Raw genomic sequence first — 23,884 nt, 5'->3', positions numbered from 1 at the left:
GTTCTTTTATTCTTTATATTGAGAATGTAGTTCGTTGAAGACATGAAACTCGCATCGAAGAATGTGTATTCAAGCGAGGGGCGGAGACAAGCTCCATCCCACACGGCTGCTCCTCCGCTGCGCTCTACAATAGGGAACAATCCGGTTAGCCTCGGTCCTTCTGGGCCGTGATGGGTGGCTGCACGCGGGCGTCCTACTAACCAGAAGAGACACTCAACAACAAGTGGCCCTGCTAACTTTGCTATCCCACCGTGGCCGGCGGGATTAAGCAGAGCTCCGGCTGTCTTGCTCGCCGTTCCCCCCGCGGGCTGCTGCTGGCCATGAGAAGCGCGCGATCCGGTCTGTTTCCTGCCTCCTCCTCCTCCTCCTCCAGCCTGCATGGGACAAAGTCTGTTCTCGGTCGCTTGACCCGAACTGGGAGGTAGAACAAGTCGGGTTTGGGCCCGTAAACGTTGCTGAGCAAGACTACCAGACACCACCATGAGGACCACCGAGGAGGCGGAGGGCTTTGACGGAGAGGCCTCCAACACCTCCATGATCTCCGGGGCCAGCAGCCCCTACCAGCCCACCACAGAGCCGGTCCTCTCCAGGAATGTCCTCGGAGGGATCCGCTGCGACATGGAGTACCTCAAGTCATACTTCGGCATCCTGAAGGTGGTGGAAGTGGTGAGTATCTGCTGCCGAAAACTTGTGTTTTAAATGAAAAAATAACCTTCTAGAGACAAAAGTAATGTTCGTGTTTAAAAACGTATGTCATTTCAAAGTTGTCTTCATCTTCACGTGAGTAAAATACACAAGAAAGACATCACTGCTTTCAACTGATGTCAGGTTACTAAATAGTTACTGTATGTCTGAAACAAGTGTTTTGAAATTCCACTTAAACCGTAGAGTTTGTAGTTATTTAAGAGTGTGAACTAAAACTCTACAGGTACTTTTATACAAGCTTTGTGTTTACCTAAAGTTATGTCAACAATGACAACATCATCGTTACGTAGTTACGACTTCGTTATTGCAGTTATGACTTGGTCATAAATATTTAACTGGACGGCAGAATTCGCATGTTCACGTTTCTGAAAGGACGAGCATGAAGCTGCCACTGCAACATTCAAAATGCTTTTCACAGATGGCCAAGTCTCATGAGGGGGCGGGTGTGTCCAGCGACATGGTTGACTGTCACTTATGTTGGTAAAAGGTGAGGGCCTGTGTTTTCAAACCAAATTGGGATTACGTTTTAAAAACATCTAAAAAAAAAAGGCTGAGGTTTTGAGCTGAAATCATGTTTATTTTAGTAATCTATTTTTGTACTTAACTTTCTTCTTCAAGAGAGGTGTGTAATTCCTACATTCATCTTGGCATCCCGCCTGCCTTCCTCAGACTTTATGTCTGAATTATTACTATATTATTATTATTATTATTATTACATGGATGTTTCATGGTATTTTAATAACTACGATCCATTATTAAGGACAAAAAAACTCTTGAAGCAATGACATTGAGCTTCGCTCCTATGATGTGACACCGTACACAATGGGCTTTTTCATGCATCTTTTAAGCAGATGTTTCAGTTCTAGGAAGCGAAGTTCTGTCTGCCAAAGCTCTAATAACCCAGAACACAGGAAATATCTGACTACAAATATCTGTTTGATCTGTTCTCATGCCAACTTGGACTGAGCAGCATCCGTGTGAATGTCTTTAATACAGTACCATAACCAAGAGAAACGCTTGTCACAAGGAAACATTTTAAAGATAAGAATAGATAAACGTGATTTTCTCAGGAGGGAAGTGAGTTGTGCCGGAACATTGCTGCACATGAAGGAGACTATCGGTTGGTCTCCCTCATGAGATACTGGGAGCACAGCAGCTTCAGAAGTTCCAAAATGATCACACCTCTAGCAAGTATTTAGTGAGTCTAAAACAAAGTCCATGGAAGAAAACGTTTCTATCATCTGCAGGGCAACAATGTATTTGACCTCTCCTCTTAATCTAAGGGCTCTTGAGTTGACTAGTCATGATGTCATGCCTCTCTTTTTTTGGCACAATTCACTGCAGGAGGAGGAGGAGAGGTTCCATGAACATCGCAACCCAAATGTTACTATTATTATTATTACTATGGTGGTCAACCAATAAACATCATGTCAGAATAACATATCAAGTTATTTAACAGAAGAGGAAGTATTTTCAGAGTTGCTTCTGCCACTCACCATTAATGAATCATTCCACCACCATTAAATGTAACTCGACACACTAACAAAGTCAGAATGTTATCTCAATAAAATAATCTCTTCATTGTTTAATATTTATGAGACCCAGATGGTGATTTGTTTGGAATATAAATCACCATAATCAGGAGAGACGCTTTGGAAACAACCGTAACAAACAACACAAGTAGCTTCAAAGCAAGCGGAAGAAGCACTGGAAGTCGTACAAGTTTATGTCCACGATCAGGAGGCCAGACATCAGTGCCAGATGTGGACTGCATTTTTCTGCTCTGTCCTCCAGCCATTGTCCCTATTTGCTCGTGGGTCTAGTAAGAGTTGGGATGAGGATGGGAAACATAAAAGCGGGGACCAGGCGCCCGGTGGACTGACATGGCGTATAATGTTTTTTAATAATGACGCAGTAAGTTTGGCAAATCCATTTCCTGCCGCCCCCCACGCAGCCTTTATCCAAACTTCCTCAGGGAAGTTTTTATTGCAGTTCCACACCCATGAGGCAGTTAGTTACACACCTCTGAGACATGCAGGAAGCTCTTTTTCTTTTTTGTTTTACAATATCACGTGAGGAAAAAAAGGTGCCACTCTGGTGCTGGTGGTTCTTTCTTGTAAACACATTATATTACAGTCTACAGTTTCCACAATTCCATGTGTGATGGTTTCACTTATTACACAGCTGATGAATGAATGAACAAACATTGGAAGAAAGAAAGCCTCTCATTTCATCCGACAACTCCAATGATGAAATGCTGGTGATATCCGTGTCATTTTCATTGTGACACTCACCATTTGAAAAACTAGACTTTCCTGTTCATTCCAGTTTTCAGCAACGGCCGACCCCGACTAATGCTGTTGGAAATTTGATCAAGGTGTGTCCAACCCAGCAGCAGGTTCCCGCCATTGTTTCCGCGGCAGAGCCCAGCTAATGCTCTCAGAGCCTGAATTTGAAACCAGCGGCAAGTTTGTTTAAAATCCTGGGACGCTGTTGCGGGCGAGGCGACACCTAACATTTTAATGGACAACCATCCGTTTCATGAGAACAAGCTGGACGTTAAACACCAGTCCAAAGTTGACCTGTGAGCAGATGCGCCCTCATGTTAGCGAGCACTTCCTGCCTCATGGTTGAAACATTACTTATTCAGAGCGCGTGCAGGGAAATGAAGATAACAGCACCACAGAGGGGGCCGGACGCTCCAGCATGCTGGTGCACAGCTTCACCTCTGGGCTGTAATTTAACCTGTGCATTTACAGTCGCTTGTTAGCAGCTGCCATGTTTTTTTTTAATCTCTTTCCTGCTTGAAGAACAAGAATTATTTTTAAACAACCAAATGACCCCAGATTTTCGTTTGCATGTAGTCAAATTGAAACTTTTAACCACCTTTAACGCACAGTCCTGCTGAAACAGTACACGTCCCGTCGAGCGGATTGTGTCCCGTTAATGATCGACATTAAACTGTTAGCGACAAGATTATCCAGTTAGCAGATTTGTGATCCGCCCACCTGCCACAGGGATTGAGGCGATGCTTGGGCTAAGCCTCACAAAGACTCTGTTTGGGTGGTGACAGAGTTCCATGTCTTCTTAAAGGTGTTGTGACGCTTTTCCTTGTTTTCTGGCTTAGCCCCAGTGAAACATCCCACGTTCACAGAGTTGCGATTCAAACTTGTGTTGACACGTTTTTTCCATTCACACGAAAATGTCAGCCTTCATTATCGTCTCATACTCTAACTGTTCTAGTGTAGAACTCATTGGGTTCAATGTCAAACAAGTACACTTCATTTCTAGTAAAAAAAAAAAGTCCTGGAATCCGCCAGATGCTGACGTTTGTCATCCATGTTTTCACAAAGCTGCTGGCCGTGTTGTATTTCACTGTTCAACTAGGATGTTTCTGGGTGTTACATTGCTGTGTGGAGTGTCTGTCTCCCCTTGTGGCGTTTTCTGTCATTACAAAAACACTGCTGACTGCACGCAGATGTTTTCTGCTTTAACCTTTTCTTTCTCAGCTCTGCAGTCCAACCGTCGTTGACAGATTATTTCAGAGCACAGCTCTTTGCGAAGAAGACGTCTGCTTTTAAATGTCAGTCACTGGAACTAAGAGGCTAAACAGAACAGTGTAAAATTGTAAGCTGGAGTTGAATGATGTTGAACAAAACCTTGAACTTTGGCCACTTCTATCTTCCTTGAGCAAGTATGTGACTGAAAGTGTGCCACTTTATTGTTTCATGGAAGCCAATTAAACCGTTAAATCCATGACATTGCTTTACCGCAGGCTGAAGTGGTCCGAGCTGGTTCGGCTTCCATGTCGCTGGCTTCTGTTTTGACTCTGTGTTTTGGAAAGTTCTTGGCCACTGTAGAGTCCCTGTGGTTTCGTCCGGGTCTGGATGGCAGGAGAACACCTAAATAGCAGAATTCCTCTCATACTGTGGTTTGCTGATGGATTTTGGCCAAAGGCAGTGATCACAGCCGGCTGCCGGGAGCAGGACTCCGCGATAGTTCGAAGGCTTGTGGCAGCTCATGCTCAGCAGTTTGTCTTTTCAAGATCTGGGGATTTTAGTGTTAAATAACCAGCCACAATATGAAGAATAAAATGACGACAGCACCAGAAGAGCATCTGTGGTTTCCGTCTCTATTTTACATCAACATAAACTAGATTGTTTTTTTAAAACTTGCTTATGTATGTGATGCGTCAAACTCAAGGCCAGAGGGCCAAATAAGGCATGATAAAGGCCCATTGTTGGTCAACGTTACGTACGGGTCTGGATACAGACGCAGACTACTTCCGTCTTCTGTGTTCATTTCATTCGTATTTCTGCATGCTTCCACAAAGCTTAGCGATACGGACCAAACAGAGCAGTACCACCGGAAACCATGAGGGCAGTGTTGCTGTTACTACCTGATACTTCACTCTAGTGAGACACAAAGAAGACACAACTACCGCGGAAATTCTCTGTGCTCCAGTTGCAATATAATTTACAGCCTCACCAACCACCCGCCAATGCTGCCTTCGTTTTTGTGCAAGAGGTACATTATCAATACTTCTTCCACAGTCGGCCTGTTGGTTTTGGAGTTTTGTCATAAAGTTTTGACTCTGGGCTGCTCCCCCTGGTGGATGGATTGGTGAACAGCAATACCAAGATCAATACTGCGTGTAAGCATGTGATCAGCCTCGGCAACATTATGGATATGGATACAATTTTGTACATAACGGAAGCATAAATGGGCCTCAAGTCATTTTATGGCACAAAATTGCAAATATATAGCCTAAAGTTGTTACTGCCTTACATAAGCAGATGGTGGACACTGTCAACTCTGAGCAACAGTTGTGGGCGTGTTTCTGTCCATAGTCGTACAGTAAACTTTACTCCAATTGTGGAGACAAGGGAGGAGTAGGAGCATGAGCGAGAGCCTGAGCAAACAAGATCAATACATCGCTTATTGTGGCAGAGATGGAAACGAAGCTGTGGGAGTAAATATTGCGATGCAGTGCTAGATGCAGCAGTGGAGTTCTCAATCCTGCTGTAAACAACAATGTTAATGCCCAGTCATCATCGTAGTTACTTGAGAGAAAAGGACGAGCATCACCAGTGGATCAGATCACAACACATCTATAAAAGTTATGTTATTCACTATGGCCACCATCTGAACAGTGATTTTTATGTCATTTACTGTATGCCTTTATCTCTACCATTTTCAAGCAACAACCTTTTAAAATCTATCAAGATTGAATATTTCATTGAAAAAACTGTAGCTCCACAATGGTTAACATGCACAGCTTACTGAACTACGGAACAAACTGGATGTGGAAGGAAGGGATTGGGATGCAGGCTGTTGATCTTTTTGCTTCAGGCTGAGAGCCCTTGTGTTATCAGGCTGAGTGTTTGGTTACGAAAGGCAAACACAGAGATAATTGTGTGATTAAAAATGAGTTTGACAATCTGGATCAAATTTCCTGTTAAGTAAGTGTCATCTCCAGAGCATCCAAAACATATAGCTTTAGCTTGGCTCATAACTTTTGTTCCTGATATGATACTACACATGTAAAAGTGTATTTCTGCTTACATTTGTTGTCACTACTTGACAATATTTGGGTGGTTTTGTGTTGGGGTCATGGCCTGCGCTTGACTGGTGTTTTCCCTGTCTCTCTCCAGATCCTGGCGTTCATCAGCTTCATCTGCATCGAGACCATCATGCTGTGTTCTCCATGTGGAGGGGTCTACTTCTTTGAGTTTGTCAGCTGCACTGCCTTCGTGGTGACTGGAGTCCTGCTCCTCATCTTTTGCCTGAACCTGCACACCAAGGTGCCGCACGTCAACTGGAACCTCACGGTTTGTACAAACACACTGCAGTGAAAAAGCATGTCGGTAATACCACCTCTGAAATATGCAAGCGTCACGTCGGTCGAAGTGGAGCATGATGGAGAACTTGCATTGTCACCAGTAATCCAATGAGCTGTTGTGAGTTCTGGTGGCTGTGGGTGTCGGTTGCCCACTCTGAGTGGCGGATAGTGGAAAACCGCTTCAACTTTCCAGAAGCTCGGCCGACTGACTGAAGCGCAGGGATGTAAATCCAGATGTCCTTATTCATCAGCAGATATCAGATTCCTTCATGGAAGCTCAGGCAGTGTATTCAGTCTCCGGCACCAAGAGGAGGGTGGTCTCCTGGCTTCGTTGGGATCCACCAGATGGAAGCGTGTAGCGCTCACGAGAAGCCAGGGGCAATTTCAGAGTGCTGAGGTAGTAACTTTAAACTGTGCTTCTGTGGACCATCCAAATGGCATTTCCACTCTGGTGGCAATGTCTCTGAAGGAAATATGTGTTCCTCTGAAGTGTTTCTACAAGTTCTAGTCGTAGTGTTGCATGGTCTTTTTCATCGTCCGTACTTTTACTGGAGGGTGAAGAAGAGGGTGCAGGCTTGGTGGAAGTTGGGGCACTCTGTGATCATAGGAGGGAAGCTGTATAGGACAGTGTTAAAAGAAGCCAGGTAAAAGAAGGACAGGAAGACAACTGTTCAGGTTTATGCATGTGATTCAGGAGGAGACTGACGCTCTGGCAACACCCGATGTAAAACACAGAAAGATGAAGAAACCATTTCATGTTTCCGGAAACTTTTGTTAAAGAGATAAAATAATCATATATCGCATACGATGCGGGTTCTGTTGAATTAGAATGCTAAATAAATGTAAAACTGAATTCAAATTCAGCTCAGTGCTGCACTAAGCACGAAGTGGAAAAGTACCTTGTTGACATCACAAGAGTAAGCACCTGCCGACACGGCCATTAGGTGCAGGTAAACAAGCTCTACAGTATTGCTCTTAAGTATAGATGAGATGTCGGACCTTCACCAGGCAACTGGATACACCACAGTTTTCAAACACTCAGGAACATACTGTATCATCAAAGCAGCAGAGAGGAGCCGCCGTGACAAAACTTGCCCAGAAAACACTAATGGTGCGTTCCAGTTGTGCTCTGACCTGGGAAATTCACGGTTACATCCCCAGTGACGTCACCTGACGCAAGATTTCCCAGTCTGAAAGTGCGTCCCACCCTGAGTACACAATCCAATATGGCTTCCCCAAACGTAAACAGGAATCATTCAAACAAATGGAATAAACACGCTTTGTGAATGTGTTCTTCAACCTGACAGTTTTGTTTGTTTTTAGTTGCTTATATCTGGACGAGGCTCATGTGAAAATAGCATTGCTAGACGTCTTGCACGGTCACTAGAAGGCAGCTTTTGTTTACCCACACAAATTATATATATTGTTCTGTAAATGAGAATATAACACCAAGTATATTTTCGTCTTTACTATTATATAACCATTCCCTATTACGGAGCCGATCGATCTAGCAAGCGCGAGTCACCCCTCTAGGATGACGTGGTTTGAAAATAATACATATTTCATTCACTTGAACCTACTCTTCTTCCTCACAAACTGCTGACAGATAAATATATTATAAAAATTTCCCACGACTTCCTCCACTTCTGTGCTTGTTGAAGTCGGTGCCTTCGGTTAGGTCACAAGATGGCACCGGTCTTAGTTATGACAACTAAACTTTGCACTCGTCCACATTACATTGTAATTTATAGAAGTGTATGTAAAATGAAAAAATGGAAAAATGAAAAGAATAATCTTAATTTTTTTAGACATTTAAAAAAACAAATCTGTTGTGTTCTGTTACTTCACCAGGTGGTAGTTCCACAGCTTTACAATAAGGAATTCAAAGAAAATGTTTTTAATTTTTGGGATCTGCACATCAAAGGACTTCCAGTGTATAAACGCTAACAGTTGCCTTTAAAAGATCTGATTAGTTTTGTGATTTTGATCGATCACGATGATGTCATCAAGTCTCACACCTGCAGCGACAAGAGGCTGCTTCTCTGTGATGTTACAGTCCTCATGCAGAGGGTGAGACAGGCTCTTGGATACCAGCCATTGTGCATGATCATGTCTGAGAGGTCATGATGGAGTCAGAGCCAGTGACTTGACATGGAGGTAATAGCAACAGCTCTAAATGATGCCATCAAAAGGCACAAAAGGACGCCTTTCTTATACAAAATCTGAGCGATGCGTGTTTACAAGACTCGCCTGACCCGTCTTATTCTGCCCGCCATGACCCCCACATCTCTCTCGGCACTGAAGCAGCTGCTGGACGAAGATTTCGTTTTCTCTTGTCATTAATCTATCATCGTCTGTGAGCGCAGACCACTCTCTGCTTCTATTTATTTAACCTACAAGCAGAATCCAATAAAAGCTTTTAAAAGGGGTTTGACATCACAAGTTTGCCACCCACATAGACAAAAGACAGCGACTACAGAGACTATATTTTTGCAGCCACATGTGGAGCCAGAGAAACCGTGAGGCCTCCTTTCCTTCTGTGACTTGCAGCGTGGAGAGCAGTTTTTAGTATTAGTGCTGAGACGTGTCCTTGGGGAGTCTCCATAGCTACAGCTCGGGAGGATTTGTAGTCCAACAGAAACCTGCTGCGTTGAACAAAAGAGAAATTTTGATATTCGCTATTTCATGTGGGAAATGGAACCACCGTCATCGACAAGTAAACCATATGTTCCCTGCATGTAGTGTGTGTCCTGTCAAATTCTGTTGCTTTTGTCCTGACGACTAAACAAAGAGGAAGTAGAATAAGGAACTGGATAAGCCAGACGCAATGGGTGCGTATCACTGTTGTTCAGTGTCAAGCTAAGAAGCAACAGACTGCAACTGGTTTGACGTGGAATTAACGTTGGTTTATGTTTTAAGGTTTTAATGTGCATATTATCTTCACTGTGTCATCTAAAACAATGATTCTTAACTATAGGGCCGAGGCCCATGGTTGGACCGTGAGCGCCCCCTAGAGGGCCGCTAGAAGTTTTGTGTTTCACTTGCCACTTATGGTGGTGGTGGTGGCAACTTCAAATTTGTCATAGTTACCAACTATGAAGAAAAAAGAAATTAAAAGAAAAAGCCACATTAGAAAATGTGATATTTAGTTGTTTTGTTATATTTATTTTATTCATGACATGCAGTTTTTCCAATTTTCTCAACAGTATCATCAAGGGTACTTTTTTCTTCTTTTTTTCTTGAACATTAACATGACTTGCACCTGGTTCTGCTGCTGGTTGGACTTTTCAATGTCAAATATCTCTGCACTGATCACATGGTTTCATGTCGTTTCACAAGGTTTTGGTCTCTTTACATGTGTAGTTATTGAACTGACTAAATCACAGATCCTTGAATGAGATCAAAAAGGTTAAGAACCCCCGGTCTAAAATGTTGTTCAAGACAACACAAGGATTTCTTGTTCAATGGGCCTCCTCTAATCATGTGACCATGTCATGTCTCTTCTCATCAATTCATTTTGAGTCTTAAGGCCTATTGACTTGTGTGAGTCAGTGTCACACCCTGTGAAGATTCTTTTGAAGCGTATCTTGTTTTGACAGTTTTCCGAACATTATTTATTCCCCACACATGCTGGAATGCAGAAGCAATGGCGTCAATGTGAAAAGAATCCAAAAATTCCTCTTAAATCAAGATGAAACTAGATGTGTTTCGATGAAAATAATTGTCCGTGTGACCTCATATCCTCATCCAGAAACAGTTCCTCTCGCTTGAGTCATATACAGTATAGAAACAAAAATATTCGACGGAATGAGCGTACAGAAGGATGTTTGCGGTTTCTTATCGGCTCACAGAGTCATGGTGTGAGGTGTATTTACACAGGGCGTTTGAACACTGCAGCAGAAGGAAAAGTGATTTGACTCCAACTACACCGCCACACACCTGAACAAGATCAATACATCCCTTAGGTATTTTTTGATGAAATCAAATGACAGTTTGTGATATTGAATATTGAATCTGGGGAAATACACAGAATGGCAAAAACACCTTGTAAAAATTACATGTATAAAAAGAAATCTTGCTTCATGTATGTTACTTACTTGAGTTGAAATCAGAAAGTTTGGCACGAACACGTAAAGCTCAACACAAAACTCTGTTGGTTGATAAATATAAGAGGGAGTGATGCAGAACGGGGGTTTGCTGAGGAATTTTCAGAGAAACTAGACTCAGGACAAATGTTTGCAGTGTTTGGAAACAGGCCTCTCAAACTAGATTATACAGTGTAACCTGTTTAACCGGTTTGTGTGTATGTGTGTGTGTGTGTGTGTGAGTGTGTGTGTGTGTGCGCGCTCACTGTCAGTTAGGGACTTTCTTTTTTAAATATGTGTGCAGAAGTTGTCATTTACATATCAATGAGTCTCTGATTAAACTGCAGAATCAATAGCAGTCGGTGGTGTTTCACACCCCGCAGAGTTTGTGTCTCAGTATTCAGAACATCGCCGCGTGTGTCACATGAGCCAGTGTGTCACGCATCTGATCATGAGGGTCACACTCCAGTCATGCTGCGCACTTGTTAACCCTTCGCTGACGGCACAGCCCAGTCTCCGGTTCCCTGGAGCCATCCGTGTGTGAGGGTGTGTGTCACGCTGCAAGGTGGTGTGAGGCTTTGAACCGAGCGCTTCTCCTCCCTCCTGCAGTTTAAACAGGGAACAGTGAAACAGCAGGGATGCTGCAGCGCTCGCAGGAATGGAGCCACTCATTTGCAGGCAATTTACATGTCAAGAATTAAAACTAAATCAACAATGCTACTCACAAACTGCCTTCTACTCATACACATGTGAACCGATAGTAAGAAGTAGCATGCAAATCGAGGAAAAGGTAACGTAGTTGTACACTCCTGTACACCATTTGAGCTTTTCCTTCTTTTTTTCTGGTTTGGTTATTTGAAATACCTGCGTATTGTTTTCTTAATGTTGTTGATGATTTTATTTCCTAACTTTTCCATCCATCCTCACACTCTCATATAGTCTCCTTCACTGGGGATGTTTTGGCAATGACGTCACAATGTATAATGTGGTGCACCTGGAATTAGTGTACTGGTGAATGGGCCGGTGATTTACAGGAAACCAGTAGTATGTGATGAAAGGGAGTTGACAAGTGCCTGACAAAATAAAACAGCGCATGGGAAATAAGGTTCTGGATCCAGCCCAGCCGAGTGTTGGTTCACCGCCTCTTCTTATTAGTGAAGATTTCTTCGCTGGCTGTATTCAGTCCGTCCTCCAGAGGGACGACCGTTGACTCGGACATTATCAATTTTTTTCTGTTGTTGCAGGATTTGGTGAACACGTGCGCCAGCACCGTCTTCTTCGCTCTGTCCACTCTGGTTCTGGCCTGCATCAACCACAACACGCAAGCCGAAATAGCCGCCGTGGTAAGTGGGACTCGTGAGAGTCCACTGAAAACACAGACGTTCATGAGAACTTGTCTGACACTTCTAACGCCTGGAGGTTCCCGAGTCTCACTGTGAGCCTTCTCAAATCCCCTGCAGGTGTTTGGTGCCCTGGTGACGTTCGTGTACGGCCTGAACAGCTACCTGGCTGTACGCAGGTGGCGCCGCGGCAACGCGGGTCAGGGAGCCACGACCGGCACCGACTACATGCGTGCGCGCACGGCATCCCGTGGAGAGATGGAGGGCCGTCCAGAACTGGCATGAGTGTCAGCGACAATCAGATGGACTGAAGGAGAAGAGATTACTGGCAGCTGACGGCCCAGCTCTCCTGAAGAGGGAATATTTGACTCTCTTCCTGCTTCTCCTTGTCCCAGACGGAGGGATTAGTCCGACAGATGAATCACAAAAGTGCTCCACCGTCACAAACTCCTTACTTTAAAATCACTCATGGAGCGTTACTAACTGACGAAGATGCACATCACCACTCCTTGTTTCTCTGTGAGTGAAGAACTCAAGGAACGATCACTGCCGTCTCCGGAGCCACCAGCACGTGATGTCCTCGCTCTTTCTCACTGACACTGCTGGGAGAATCTCCTAAAGGCCCGGCATTATTTAATACAACAATCCAAGGTTCTTGTGTCGCAGCTTTGCTTCGAACCTCTCATTTACAGGTTTGAAGGTAACAACCAGGAGCCGTAGTTGTTTTTTCTCTCTCGTAGCTGAAGTCCTCGGCCGTCATTGTGGCAGTAGCTCTCTTGTTTTTCACTCATTGCCATGAGACAAAACACTAAAGCGATTTTAAAAAACTAATTATTAGGTCGAATACAATGTGTGAAGTTTTGTTTTGAGGGTTGCTGTTCTAGAAAGGAGCTTCATAGAATCTACACATAATTACATTATAACAAAAACATATTTTACTATAACTCTGATCTACTTCATTACTCACCATTATTTATTATTATTGCATTTTTTTAATTGTGAGAATAATAACCTGAACAGTGCCACCCTTTTTATTAACAATGGAATTGAGCTGAATCAAATTTCTGCATTCATTTGTTATATGAATTTATCAAACCCTCCACAAACTCTGTTTACATTTTCATAGTTTGATGCCACTGAAACACCATTGTTGAATGAAAATATATTTCCTCCCAGCTGAAGTGATGCTGAACTTTTGGAGACGCTGTAGCAACCATGATGGCCCAAGACTCCAGGACAAGTTTTGAACTATGGACATCTGAAAGCGATGTCAACACATGACTAGTACGGTTTTTGAGGTCAACGCTTGGGGGCAGCACCAGCGACGACGCGGTGTTTCCTTCACAACTCGCCAGGCCGTTGCTCTGAGCGCTGACCTCCGCCCTGAATCACGCCGTGCCTCGACCCGAACACTGTATTTGTGCGATGTGTTTCACGCGGCATCTGACGCGCGCGTGTGAGGGTGTGAACGCACAGATGGAATCATGGTACATCTGAAGTGTAGATGCTTGTGTTTGCTGTGTTCTTGCACATAACTTATGTAGTAGCCAGCCTTCTAACAATACTGCGGGTAATATAGAATGTTTTCCCTTTAAAAGTCGTCTAACTCTCCGTAATGTTTTCACACTAACTGAATGTATTAGCGCACTATTCTACAACCCAGAAGAGCGTCGTCAGCATGGTAGTTACCCTTGTATTACCGCGGTGTGACGCTATAGCTACACCTAGCGGTCGTCTCTGAACCTTTATAAACTACGACGAAAGATCTTTTATTCACTAATAAAGCGACCCTGTGACCCATTCTTGAATAAGTGTATAAATTATACCACGTTTTGTACTGAAGTTGAACCTTCGACAATCACTTTTGTATTTATGTTAAGCTGATGAACTTATTTTCGATGTACAGCACGACATATAGATCTCTGTGTGCACCGGTAGGTACCATGTTTGATGAAGAATGAGTATTTATGAGCTGAATTTGAACTTTAGAACTGAAATCATGGTAGAATAAGTTATAGCAAAGGAGGGGGGGTTTGGATACATACATTCTGGTAAGTGTCAAACTGTCCTTTGTCATGGTGCTGTTTTGCTCCCAACTCCAACTGAGGAAGCAACAGTGACACATCTTGAGCAAACTAGGGAGATAATTCAATATAAAGGAGGAAACAGTGCTGGACTTCATGTTGTTTTGCATTCCAAAGAAGTGTGAATAAAGTGTTTCTGTGCTCTCAAACTCTCGTCATACTTCCGCTGCGTTTACTATGTGTTTTAAGAGTTAAAGAGAGTGTGGGGTCTTCACTTAAAGTGGCCTCCTGAGACCTTGCATTGTTACAATACAATCTGGGACAAACATGCAAACATCATTCCCCTTGGGATTCATAAAGTTTTTCTGATTCTGATTTCTGATTCTGGGACACTGCCCGCACCATCTTGGAGTGACGTGACAACATCCATTACACCCATTACAGTGAAAACAAGATGGTAGGAATATCAGCAAAAGGGTTCTACGGCAGCTGTCAGACGAAAATGTTCTGAACCAAAAATATTTTTATAGTTGTTACTGTGTAATTGTAACATTTCACTTGAGTGCTTTCTGTACAAATAGTTAAGAGATGCTTTCATCTTCTTATCCAGGATTTAAAAAAACAACAAAAAACACTCCAGAGAAATGTTGGTTGCACGTTTTGTTGCGCCACAGATATACTATAACACAAAGAAAGATACACCATATTTGGCGCCTTTCACAGGTAAAACTCTGAAGTGTGGTGTGTTCCAGTGTAAACATAGTGGATCTGCTCCTTGCTGCAGTCTTAGTTGATTTGTAACTTGTCTTTGTATATTTAGAGGCTTATTCTTCGCCCATTATTATTATTATTATTATTATTTTATCTGTATCGTGAAGAGGTTCTCAGATAAATGAATGTAATGAATTGGCAGCTCTGGTGTCTCAGTCTCAAGTGGTTTGGTTGTCCTGTCTTTGGATCCCGGCGTCTACCTGACCAACTGTCCCATCTGACCTGAATACCTTCATCGACATTTGCTGTGTCCCCAGCATTTCATCAGGCCTCATCTAAGTCCAGGGGGAGAGTCAGGTCTGGGTGGATTTGTAGTTATTATTCAAGAATGATGGACTGAACAGTGCCCAAAGAAATTTGGAAATCTACAAACTTCTCCACAACTTCAACCCCAAACTGTACATAGCACCACCAACGTGGTGTCAGCCAGGAGGTGACAGCCACTGTCTTTGTTGTACTCACCTGCGAAGCGCTGTGAAAAAGACTCCTCGACCATCACAAAATTCGGACATGCTTCCCACAAGAAACATAGTGGGAAAACATAACACATGGAAAGTCCCGGGAAGAAAACGGAGCAACAGAACATAGCCGCTCATAAAACTATTTATATCTGTCTGCAAACTTACAGTACCAAACACATGCTCTTGTTTTAAAAGTTGTGTGCAGAACAGAACCGTTGTTTTGAAGACAGTTGAAATTCAGTTTACATCTCTCCGATACTACTTACAAATAAAGAACGTACCTCACTGCAACTCAGAGTAGTTTATTTAAACGACAACTGCTCATTTGTGTTCACTTTCAACGGGCAAGAAAACAAAAGTAACCATGAGCTTTAATTCACACTTATTTCCGCACACGTCATAAACACGCTTCACAGGAACCAAATGATTAGTAAAAAGTTTAAGAAAGAAGATGTGCAACAGTTGAAACCAGCCAACACGCAGCATTACAAATGTGTGGATACATTTTGTGGTGTCAATTCAGATACTAAAAAGTGCATTCAATCTCTATCTGTAATATTTTGACCAGACTCCTTCAATATTGGTACAAATTTTGTTTCACAGCTTCATAAACATGCGGATGGAAAAAATGACAGTGAAAATTGTTGCATGTCTCTCTGCACATGAGTGGAAGGCCTGACCAACCCAGAGGCAGACGAAGATGTCCATGTAACAGCACGCAGTGTTGGTCCTCATGTGCAGGAGGGAGAGGACTGCGACGGCATCAGTCCGAGTCGGAGTCTGAAAACTCATCTGGAGAACCAAGTCATGTCAGTGATGGAGATGCAAGTGTTTGTTTGACAGTGAGTGACTCTCTACCTTGCTGTCTTGCTGGTTCTTCGCTGGTCTGTCCTCCCTGCTTCAGGAAGTCAGCCAGCTGGTTGAAAATGAGGTAAAAATCTAAAGCGAATACAACTGTGGCGACAAACCCGAACACCTGCGGAGAAAAGGCTTGTGTTACTGTAGGAAATAAAAAAGGCAGAAAAATGAAATGAGGTGTTGTTGTACCCCGGCAGCTTTGGAGGCACCATCCACGTATTTGGACACTGCGATTATGGAGACGATGAAATAGATGATGGAGGCGGTCACGCATCTCAAGAAGTCCTGCGGAGAAGCATTCCAGTTAGACTCATTCTGGGAGGTTTTGTGACTGCTGCAGTACGATACAGACCATCAGCGGCCAGAGGAATCCTGTAAACCTCTCGTTGAACTTGGTGGAGTAGGCAAAGAGCAGGAAGAGAGCAGCCAGGAACTCCAGCAGAGGCAGAGTCACGAAGGCGGCTGCCGTGGACGCCGCAAAGCAGATGAAGGAGATGAAGGACGACGCCTGCAGTGACAGACCACAACAGGTTGTTGAGGATTACGTATGTATGCGATGACACCTGAGATGAGCTTCAAGAACTAGCCTGCCTGGAACCAGACGTCCAAGTACCTAACAGTAAATCATTATAGGAAATCAGAGCGAGCAAAAAAATGTTGTTCAAATCATATGAAATTAAATCAAAAGATACAAAGAGAAACACGTGCTTTTCCTCTTAAAAACATATACCCATACGTAAAAGAGCCCACAAAACTATATCTATAGAGTAATATCTATCTATCTTTTTTTTGTATGGTTGCAGATTTATATATAGAACAATATAAAGGAGAAAACAGTGCTGGACTTGCATTTATTATGTGTTTTAAAAGTTAGAAAAGGCGTCCTGAAAACATGCATTAACAGCAGACACCACCAGACAAAAAAGTTAAAACACAAAGCTAAAACAAAAAAAACACTGGCAACAAAAAAACAACACAAGAAAACACATAGAGCCCAACCACTGCTCAAAATGCATAATTAAAAAAAAATAATAATAATAATAACAAAAACATATAAACCACGTTAATTACATTAAGGGTCACATAAAAACGTAAAAAATAAATAAAAAGGAATAAACCCAGAACAAAAAACACAAAATGAAATATGTACATCTCCTGACATGCACAAGAGAAACACACCTAAATGCAAACACGCAAGGTCAAGGTCAACTTTATTTATACAGCACATTTCCACAGCGAGTGCTGACCAAATTACAAATTCAGAAGAAACAAGAGTAAACATTGGCATTGTCATACAACCTCAGATAAAGGAATATAAAAGAAGACAAAAATAATGAAAACACAATGCAAAAAAAAAAAACAGTAAAAAAGATGCTCGGGTTGTATTAAAAGCCAGACTGTTGAGAGTCTTCCCACTGAAGTGTGAGCAGATACAGGATAGCTGTGAACCACTGGCCCTGACCTTCCACACACAAAAGTATTCGGGGCTCCTCATGTTGAAGTCTTGCAGCTTGCTTGCTTCCCTAAGTCCTGTGAGGAGACGTTGGTGGATTTGCTGAACACTGTGGGTCTGGCTCTCACCGAAACTCCTCGTTCACAGTGAAGCTGTGAACATGAAAGTAGTTGAGCTCCCACACGGCTGAAGTCTAATGTCTGAGGTTGTCATTCTGCACTGATGTGAGGTTGAAGCTTTCTCATCCCTCAGGCTGAAGACATCAGCGCTCACGTTCTCAACTTACAACAGGTCAGAGGCACGTTTGATTCAGAAGAACAATGTCTGGTCTCTGGCAGGAATGTGAACACCACACTTTTGTTTGTTCACCTTGAGATAAGGACCAGACCAGAAAGTGAGAGGATTCTAGAACCTCAGACCACCGGGGCAAGTGCCCGAACTTCACAGGCTTGTGACATGTTTCTTGCATTTTCAATCAACATGGTGCGTTTCTAACATCCATCATGTGATTTCCTGGTTGGGCTCTTGTTGGCAGTTACTAAACTGAACTTGCACTAAGTCAGTTTCTGAAGCTGCTGACTGAGCAGGATGTGTGTCAGACTGCTTCCAAGGCATTTTAACAACTATACGATGAGGAAAAATGAAACAACAGTATAACAAGAAGAAATGAAATGTGAGCAGAAAAGTTAAGAGCCAGTAATAAAATGTGCTCAAGGAGGTCATCAAGAGTGCAGTCCTTGTAAGTGACATACTTGAAATGCACTCCAGATAGTGAAGTGGTGCAGAAGGGCAGTAGCACATGGCTGCAGACACAAAACACTAGAAAACCTGATGCAAGAAAGACTAGCAGACGGAGAACATATGACAAAAATACTTAATACTTCAATACAATAATGAAGCACACATTTTATACATTAAAAAAGAAAAAAAAATACAATACCCACCATCAAAAAAAGATATACACACACATTCAAACAGTTTCTCTTAAAATAAACACAAGAAAAACTTAGCACAAAATATTCACAGAAATAAACAAGTGAATGAGTGAAAAATATGAATCTAATAATCATACTCAAAACATCCACACTCAATAGAACATACTCATGAAAAACACATAACAATACATGTTCTTTTATGCAAACACAAACATAAACACAAACATATACATTTGAAACATAGGACAAAACACAGACACACAGATTCACGTATCTCTGTCCTTATGGGGACCTCTCATTGCCATACTGCTTTCCCCAGCCTCTCACCCTTAACTTAACCATCCAAAACACATGGCCAACCTGAACCAGGACTCTGAACCAAACTTAAACCCAGTTATAATGACCCAGTTACTTTGATGTTTTCACCCTCAAAACTCTATGACCAGCCAAAAAATGTCCTGATAAGATCAGTGTCTTGTCAAGGATTGGTCCACACAAGAACATTAAACACATGTGCACACAGACATTAATGAGTTTATGCTTTATGGGGACCTCTCATTGACTTTCATGCTTCCCCCAGCCTCTCACCTTAAACCGAACCATCCGAAACACATGGCACCCCTGAACCAGGACTCTGAACCAAACCTGAATTCCATTGTAAGTACAGAGATGTTCTGAAGTCTTGAGCAGAAGGTCCCCACAAGGAGGTGAGTTTTCAAGAACTGGAAAGTCCGCACATACACAAGAAAAACAAGGAAAAAAACAAACAAAACAAAACAATAACTGCAAGAAAAAAATATCAAGCCACAAAACAGCAACACAAAATGTGTAAAGCACACAAGGAAACAAGCACAGCTTCCTCAATATGAACTTCAGAGTGAAACTCTGTGTGAAACTGCACTTCAGAAGTGACATCCATCGAGGAGGCGTGTTGTTGTTGGGCGCTACATTATAAATCACGAGAGCAAGAAAGTTCAGTGGCTACAAAGTCAGTATCAAGTAGACACAGCGTGGACGTGCAGCTCCGGAGCATGGAGAAGGTTAGTGGACTCATCCACGAGGCTAGAATAGGCACAGTGTGACCGGATGTCACGACAGCGTGACGGCGCAGAAGCGCGCGCTCCCGGCCCCACACGAGCTCGCGGTCACATGACGCTCTCCTCGGAGGACAGTTGAGTTGAGTCAGCGACTCCGAGCTGATGCCAGTACCGACCCGTCACGACACTGTGTTTTTGGGTCGAGTGGTTGGAAGAATCGACTCCAAGCGCGAGCTAAATACATCACGTCATTTCGGGATGACCCCTAAAGTCCGCTCATACCCTCTTAAATATCTCTGATGGAGAGTTTCTGGCGCTGATCATATGATCATGATGATAATGATAGCATCAGATTAAAGTTTGCTCCGAGCTCCAGGAGGCGCCATCGGTTCTTACCACTTCAGCCAGGAGCAGCATTCCTTTCCTGGAGGAGGCGAACTCTCTGCCGGGGAGCACAGACATCAGGACGCTGCCGCGCGAGCCCGCGGCCTCGACGTCCCCCATCGTTGGAAGAAGAAGTGGAGAAAGTTGCGGAGAGCGGAACGCACCCTCGGCTGGCGGCTCCACGGGGCGGGGGCGCGGGTCTGCTCGGAGTTGGAAGCGGAAACAATGAGTGGAGCGGCCCGAAGCTCCACATCTGCTCCCCCAGATGTGTAACGCGATGCTCCCTACAGGAGGAAACACCCCCCTCCAGCCCACCCCACCCACTCAGGAAGTGCACGAGATATCGCCGCATCAACCGAGCTACACGCCGGAGACGAATCCTTCACATTACAGCTGATAAACCAACAAGTTCATTACTAGTGAAGTTGACGCAAGTAGTAGTAGCTGCGTAGTACTAGCTGGTGACGTGTTATTTGTCATATCAGTAACATTATTGGCCACAATTGGTGTGAATAGTAGGGGTCGCAGTCTGTCTGCCTACCTGTCTGTCTGTCTGTCTGTCTGTCTGCCTACCTGTCTGTCTGTCTGTCTGCCTACCCGTCTGTCTGTCTGTCTGCCTGTCTGTCTGTCTGTCTGTCTGTCTGTCTGCCTACCTACCTACCTGTCTGTCTGTCTGTCTGTCTGTCTGCCTACCTACCTGTCTGTCTGTCTGTCTGCCTGTCTGTCTGTCTGCCTGCCTGCCTACCTACCTGTCTGTCTGTCTGTCTGCCTACCTACCTACCTGTCTGTCTGTCTGTCTGTCTGCCTGTCTGTCTGTCTGTCTGCCTACCTACCTGTCTGTCTGTCTGTCTGTCTGCCTACCTACCTGTCTGTCTGTCTGTCTGCCTACCTACCTGTCTGCCTGTCTGTCTGTCTGTCTGCCTGCCTGCCAGCCTGCCTGTCTGCCTACCTACCTGTCTGTCTGTCTGCCTATCTACCTGTCTGTCTGTTTGCCTACCTACCTGTCTGCCTGTCTGTCTGTCTGTCTGCCTGCCTACCTACCTACCTGTCTGTCTGTCTGTCTACCTGTCTGCCTACCTACCCGTCTGTCTGTCTGTCTGTCTGCCTGCCTGTCTGTCTGCCTGCCTGTCTGTCTGTCTGCCTGCCTACCTACCTGCCTGTCTGTCTGTCTGTCTGTCTGTCTGTCTGTCTGTCTGTCTGCCTACCTACCTGTCTGTCTGTCTGTCTGTCTGCCTGCCTACCTACCTGTCTGTCTGTCTGTCTGTCTGTCTGTCTGCCTACCTACCTGTCTGCCTGTCTGTCTGTCTGTCTGCCTGCCTGCCTGCCTGTCTGCCTACCTACCTGTCTGTCTGTCTGCCTACCTACCTGTCTGCCTACCTACCTGTCTGTCTGTCTGCCTACCTACCTGTCTGTCTGTCTGCCTGCCTACCTACCTACCTGTCTGTCTGTCTACCTGTCTGCCTACCTACCTGTCTGTCTGTCTGCCTACCTACCTGTCTGTCTGTCTGCCTACCTGTCTGTCTGTCTGTCTGCCTACCTGTCTGTCTGTCTGCCTGCCTGTCTGTCTGTCTGCCTGCCTACCTATCTACCTGTCTGTCTGTCTGTCTGCCTGCCTACCTACCTGTCTGTCTGCCTGTCTGCCTGCCTACCTACCTGTCTGTTTGTCTGCCTGTCTGTCTGCCTGCCTACCTACCTGTCTGTCTGTCTGCCTACCTACCTGTCTGTTTGTCTGCCTGTCTGTCTGCCTGTCTGCCTACCTACCTGTCTGTCTGTCTGTCTGTCTGTCTGCCTGCCTACCTGTCTGTCTGTCTGTCTGTCTGCCTGCCTACCTACCTGTCTACCTACCTGTCTGTCTGTCTGCCTGCCTACCTACCTGTCTGTCTGTCTGCCTGCCTACCTACCTGTCTGTCTGCCTGCCTGCCTGTCTGCCTGCCTGCCTGTCTGTCTGCCTGTCTGTCTGTCTGTCTGTCTGTCTGCCTGCCTACCTACCTACCTATCTGTCTATCTATACATATATAGTTCCATATATATGGAGTTCCTTCTATCTGACAGGCTCCTTCAGGAAGAAGTGAAATACCGCGACTGAAATGAGGTCAAGGCATGACGTGAGCTAAACAACCAACACAATAAACAGGAAGACAAGCAACAGAATCCACACATTTATTTTTTTATATTGTAAAATATTCTATGAAACCGTTTTTATGCATGGATTCATTTGTCACTTTGCCCGTCAGCTGGTCTCCGCGGCTGGTTGAGTGAGATGTTCTGATAGAGGATGAAGCCATCTGCACTCATGAGCGCCGTCACCACCAGGCCAAACACCTGTGGAGCAGAGCAGACGGATCCAGCCGCAGTTAGCCACCCGAGATTTGTCTCTGAACTGGTAATACATGTTAATATCAGTGCAGAATTGATAGATAGTAAATGAAACAGGTGAAGAATGTGTTAAAGGGTGGATTCCAGCTGTAATAAAACAGACAGGAACAAGTATGACTGAGCAGTCCATTGCCTTGTATTATATATATATATATATATATATATATATATATATATATATATATATATATATATATATAATTTTGCTATATAAGGAAGGGTTCTCACCCCTCCAACCAGAGTGGCAGTGACGTTGTACGTTGTCATGGCGATGATGCTCAAGACAAGAAAGTAGACAGCTGCAAACACTGAGTTGAAAACATCCTGAGAAAACAGTAAAAGATTTTTTTTTCTTTAAAGCGAAACACTTTGATGAAGAAGCATTGTCACATCAGTTATGTCACGTACGACTAACGGCCAAGAGAAGAGCGTGAGTTTCTTGTGGAGGTTGAGCAAGTACAATAACAGAAGAAGAGCGGTGATGACAGCCTCCAACACTGTGGCGGTTACATGTGTGTATCTGGGGGCGGCAGCGAAACACACAAAAGCCACCAACAGGGTCACCTAGAGGAGCAGAGCAGAGTTAGACGTTCAGTCGATAAACAGCGAGGAGATGATTCAGCATCGCATCAGGGCACTTGTCTCACTTGTTGAGCAACAGGAAGAGGCAGCTGCTAGCACTTCCCTCATGAACAGATCTAGCTTAACTACCCGACTCCTTCTGCTGACCACCACAGGCTTGTTTTTATTACCAGTGGATGAGAAGCGCACCCGCAGACTAGCTTTAAAGCTCCGCAGGTCCGGAGCAGTGCGAGGCATGAGAGTTTCAAGAGAAGAAAAGCACTCACAATCTCAGCAAGTTTGAGGAGCCCCCTCTTAGATCTGAGAAAAGCTTGGTTGACTCCTGCAGCCGCTTGGGTCTCCTCAGACATGACGCTGGTGACTAGTAGCTGAAGAGAGCTCGGTTTCCGGACACAAGTCATTTCCTTCAGTTGGTAAGGAAGTTAGTAAATGTGCAATATGTTCGCCACTCCTCCGTGCTCAGCTTTCCTATTGTCTAGATTGTTCTGTCGAACTGGTATTTACAGAGAAATAAGCATCCAGCAGGTTTACAATTTACATAAAGCGAGGCTTTGTTTTGTCGGCTTGGATTAATACGTCTTCATTTGTGTTTTAGTTTCCTTCTTTGTGCACCATTCTTTATCAGGATTCATTCATAATCTCTTGTTGTTGGAGAACAGGCTGCGTAGCAGCATTTGATTCATCCTTTTATAGTAATAATCTTTCATCCATTGTGTTTGCATTGTACTACATCATGTCACCTATAAAACATAAAGCCTTCTTGTTGCCACAACGCTGCCACGTTACCTGAATTCAGTCACAGCACTTCTTCTGCTTCCAATATAACAGATAACAGGAATGTATTTCTGCCATGGCACCAGACCATTGTTAACATATTGTAACTGTTTTGAGGTAAAAAAAAAAGTTTAATGTCAGATTACAACCAGGTTTTGAAGAAATGTGGTCGTATTCCACACAGTTCTTCTGTGTCTGACTGTAATTTAGAAGTGAGCTCTGAATGAATCTCAAGCTATATTTAACGTTCATTCATA

The 23,884-nt window shown here is 44.0% G+C and overlaps 3 protein-coding genes across 3 annotated transcripts; 1 reads left to right on the top strand and 2 right to left on the bottom strand.

Annotated features, from left to right (window-relative positions):
• Positions 1 to 105: 105 nt before the first annotated feature.
• Positions 106 to 14,205, top strand: cmtm4 (CKLF-like MARVEL transmembrane domain containing 4). Its single transcript, XM_053866673.1, has 4 exons — positions 106 to 666; positions 6,360 to 6,536; positions 11,877 to 11,975; positions 12,093 to 14,205. Exons 1-4 carry the CDS (start codon positions 481 to 483, stop codon positions 12,255 to 12,257), a joined length of 627 nt encoding a protein of 208 aa, XP_053722648.1. The 5' UTR covers positions 106 to 480; the 3' UTR covers positions 12,258 to 14,205.
• A 1,320-nt stretch (positions 14,206 to 15,525) lies between these two features.
• On the bottom strand, positions 15,526 to 20,162 carry cmtm3 (CKLF-like MARVEL transmembrane domain containing 3). The gene is made up of 5 exons (XM_053866024.1): positions 19,908 to 20,162; positions 16,439 to 16,594; positions 16,276 to 16,371; positions 16,087 to 16,204; positions 15,526 to 16,020 (listed from the first exon to the last, which is right to left on the bottom strand). The coding sequence occupies exons 1-5, from the start codon at positions 20,013 to 20,015 to the stop codon at positions 15,992 to 15,994; spliced, it is 507 nt and encodes a 168-aa protein (XP_053721999.1). The 5' UTR covers positions 20,016 to 20,162; the 3' UTR covers positions 15,526 to 15,991.
• A 1,891-nt stretch (positions 20,163 to 22,053) lies between these two features.
• Positions 22,054 to 23,260, bottom strand: LOC128759399 (proteolipid protein 2). Its single transcript, XM_053866292.1, has 4 exons — positions 23,120 to 23,260; positions 22,680 to 22,835; positions 22,500 to 22,595; positions 22,054 to 22,217 (listed from the first exon to the last, which is right to left on the bottom strand). The coding sequence occupies exons 1-4, from the start codon at positions 23,252 to 23,254 to the stop codon at positions 22,107 to 22,109; spliced, it is 498 nt and encodes a 165-aa protein (XP_053722267.1). The 5' UTR covers positions 23,255 to 23,260; the 3' UTR covers positions 22,054 to 22,106.
• Between the last annotated feature and the right edge of the window lie 624 nt (positions 23,261 to 23,884).

This window comes from Synchiropus splendidus, chromosome 5 (genome assembly GCF_027744825.2).
Source record: "Synchiropus splendidus isolate RoL2022-P1 chromosome 5, RoL_Sspl_1.0, whole genome shotgun sequence".
Taxonomy (NCBI): domain Eukaryota; kingdom Metazoa; phylum Chordata; class Actinopteri; order Syngnathiformes; family Callionymidae; genus Synchiropus; species Synchiropus splendidus.
Note: the sequence above shows the minus strand (reverse complement) of the source record. Positions and strands in the feature narration are given on the sequence as shown.

Excerpts from the sequence above, each read along its gene's own strand:
- cmtm4 (XM_053866673.1), top strand. The coding sequence starts at position 481 with ATGAGGACCACCGAGGAGGCGGAGGGCTTTGACGGAGAGGCCTCCAAC. Across the intron at positions 6,537-11,876 it reads ACGTCAACTGGAACCTCACG|GATTTGGTGAACACGTGCGC; the intron begins GTTTGTACAAAC and ends CTGTTGTTGCAG. Across the intron at positions 11,976-12,092 it reads AAGCCGAAATAGCCGCCGTG|GTGTTTGGTGCCCTGGTGAC; the intron begins GTAAGTGGGACT and ends AATCCCCTGCAG.
- cmtm3 (XM_053866024.1), bottom strand. The coding sequence starts at position 20,015 with ATGGGGGACGTCGAGGCCGCGGGCTCGCGCGGCAGCGTCCTGATGTCT. Across the intron at positions 16,595-19,907 it reads TGCTGCTCCTGGCTGAAGTG|GCGTCGTCCTTCATCTCCTT; the intron begins GTAAGAACCGAT and ends CTGTCACTGCAG. Across the intron at positions 16,205-16,275 it reads GTGCCTCCAAAGCTGCCGGG|GTGTTCGGGTTTGTCGCCAC; the intron begins GTACAACAACAC and ends TTTTCTCCGCAG.
- LOC128759399 (XM_053866292.1), bottom strand. The coding sequence starts at position 23,254 with ATGACTTGTGTCCGGAAACCGAGCTCTCTTCAGCTACTAGTCACCAGC. Across the intron at positions 22,836-23,119 it reads TCCTCAAACTTGCTGAGATT|GTGACCCTGTTGGTGGCTTT; the intron begins GTGAGTGCTTTT and ends CTGCTCCTCTAG. Across the intron at positions 22,218-22,499 it reads CTGCCACTCTGGTTGGAGGG|GTGTTTGGCCTGGTGGTGAC; the intron begins GTGAGAACCCTT and ends TCTGCTCCACAG.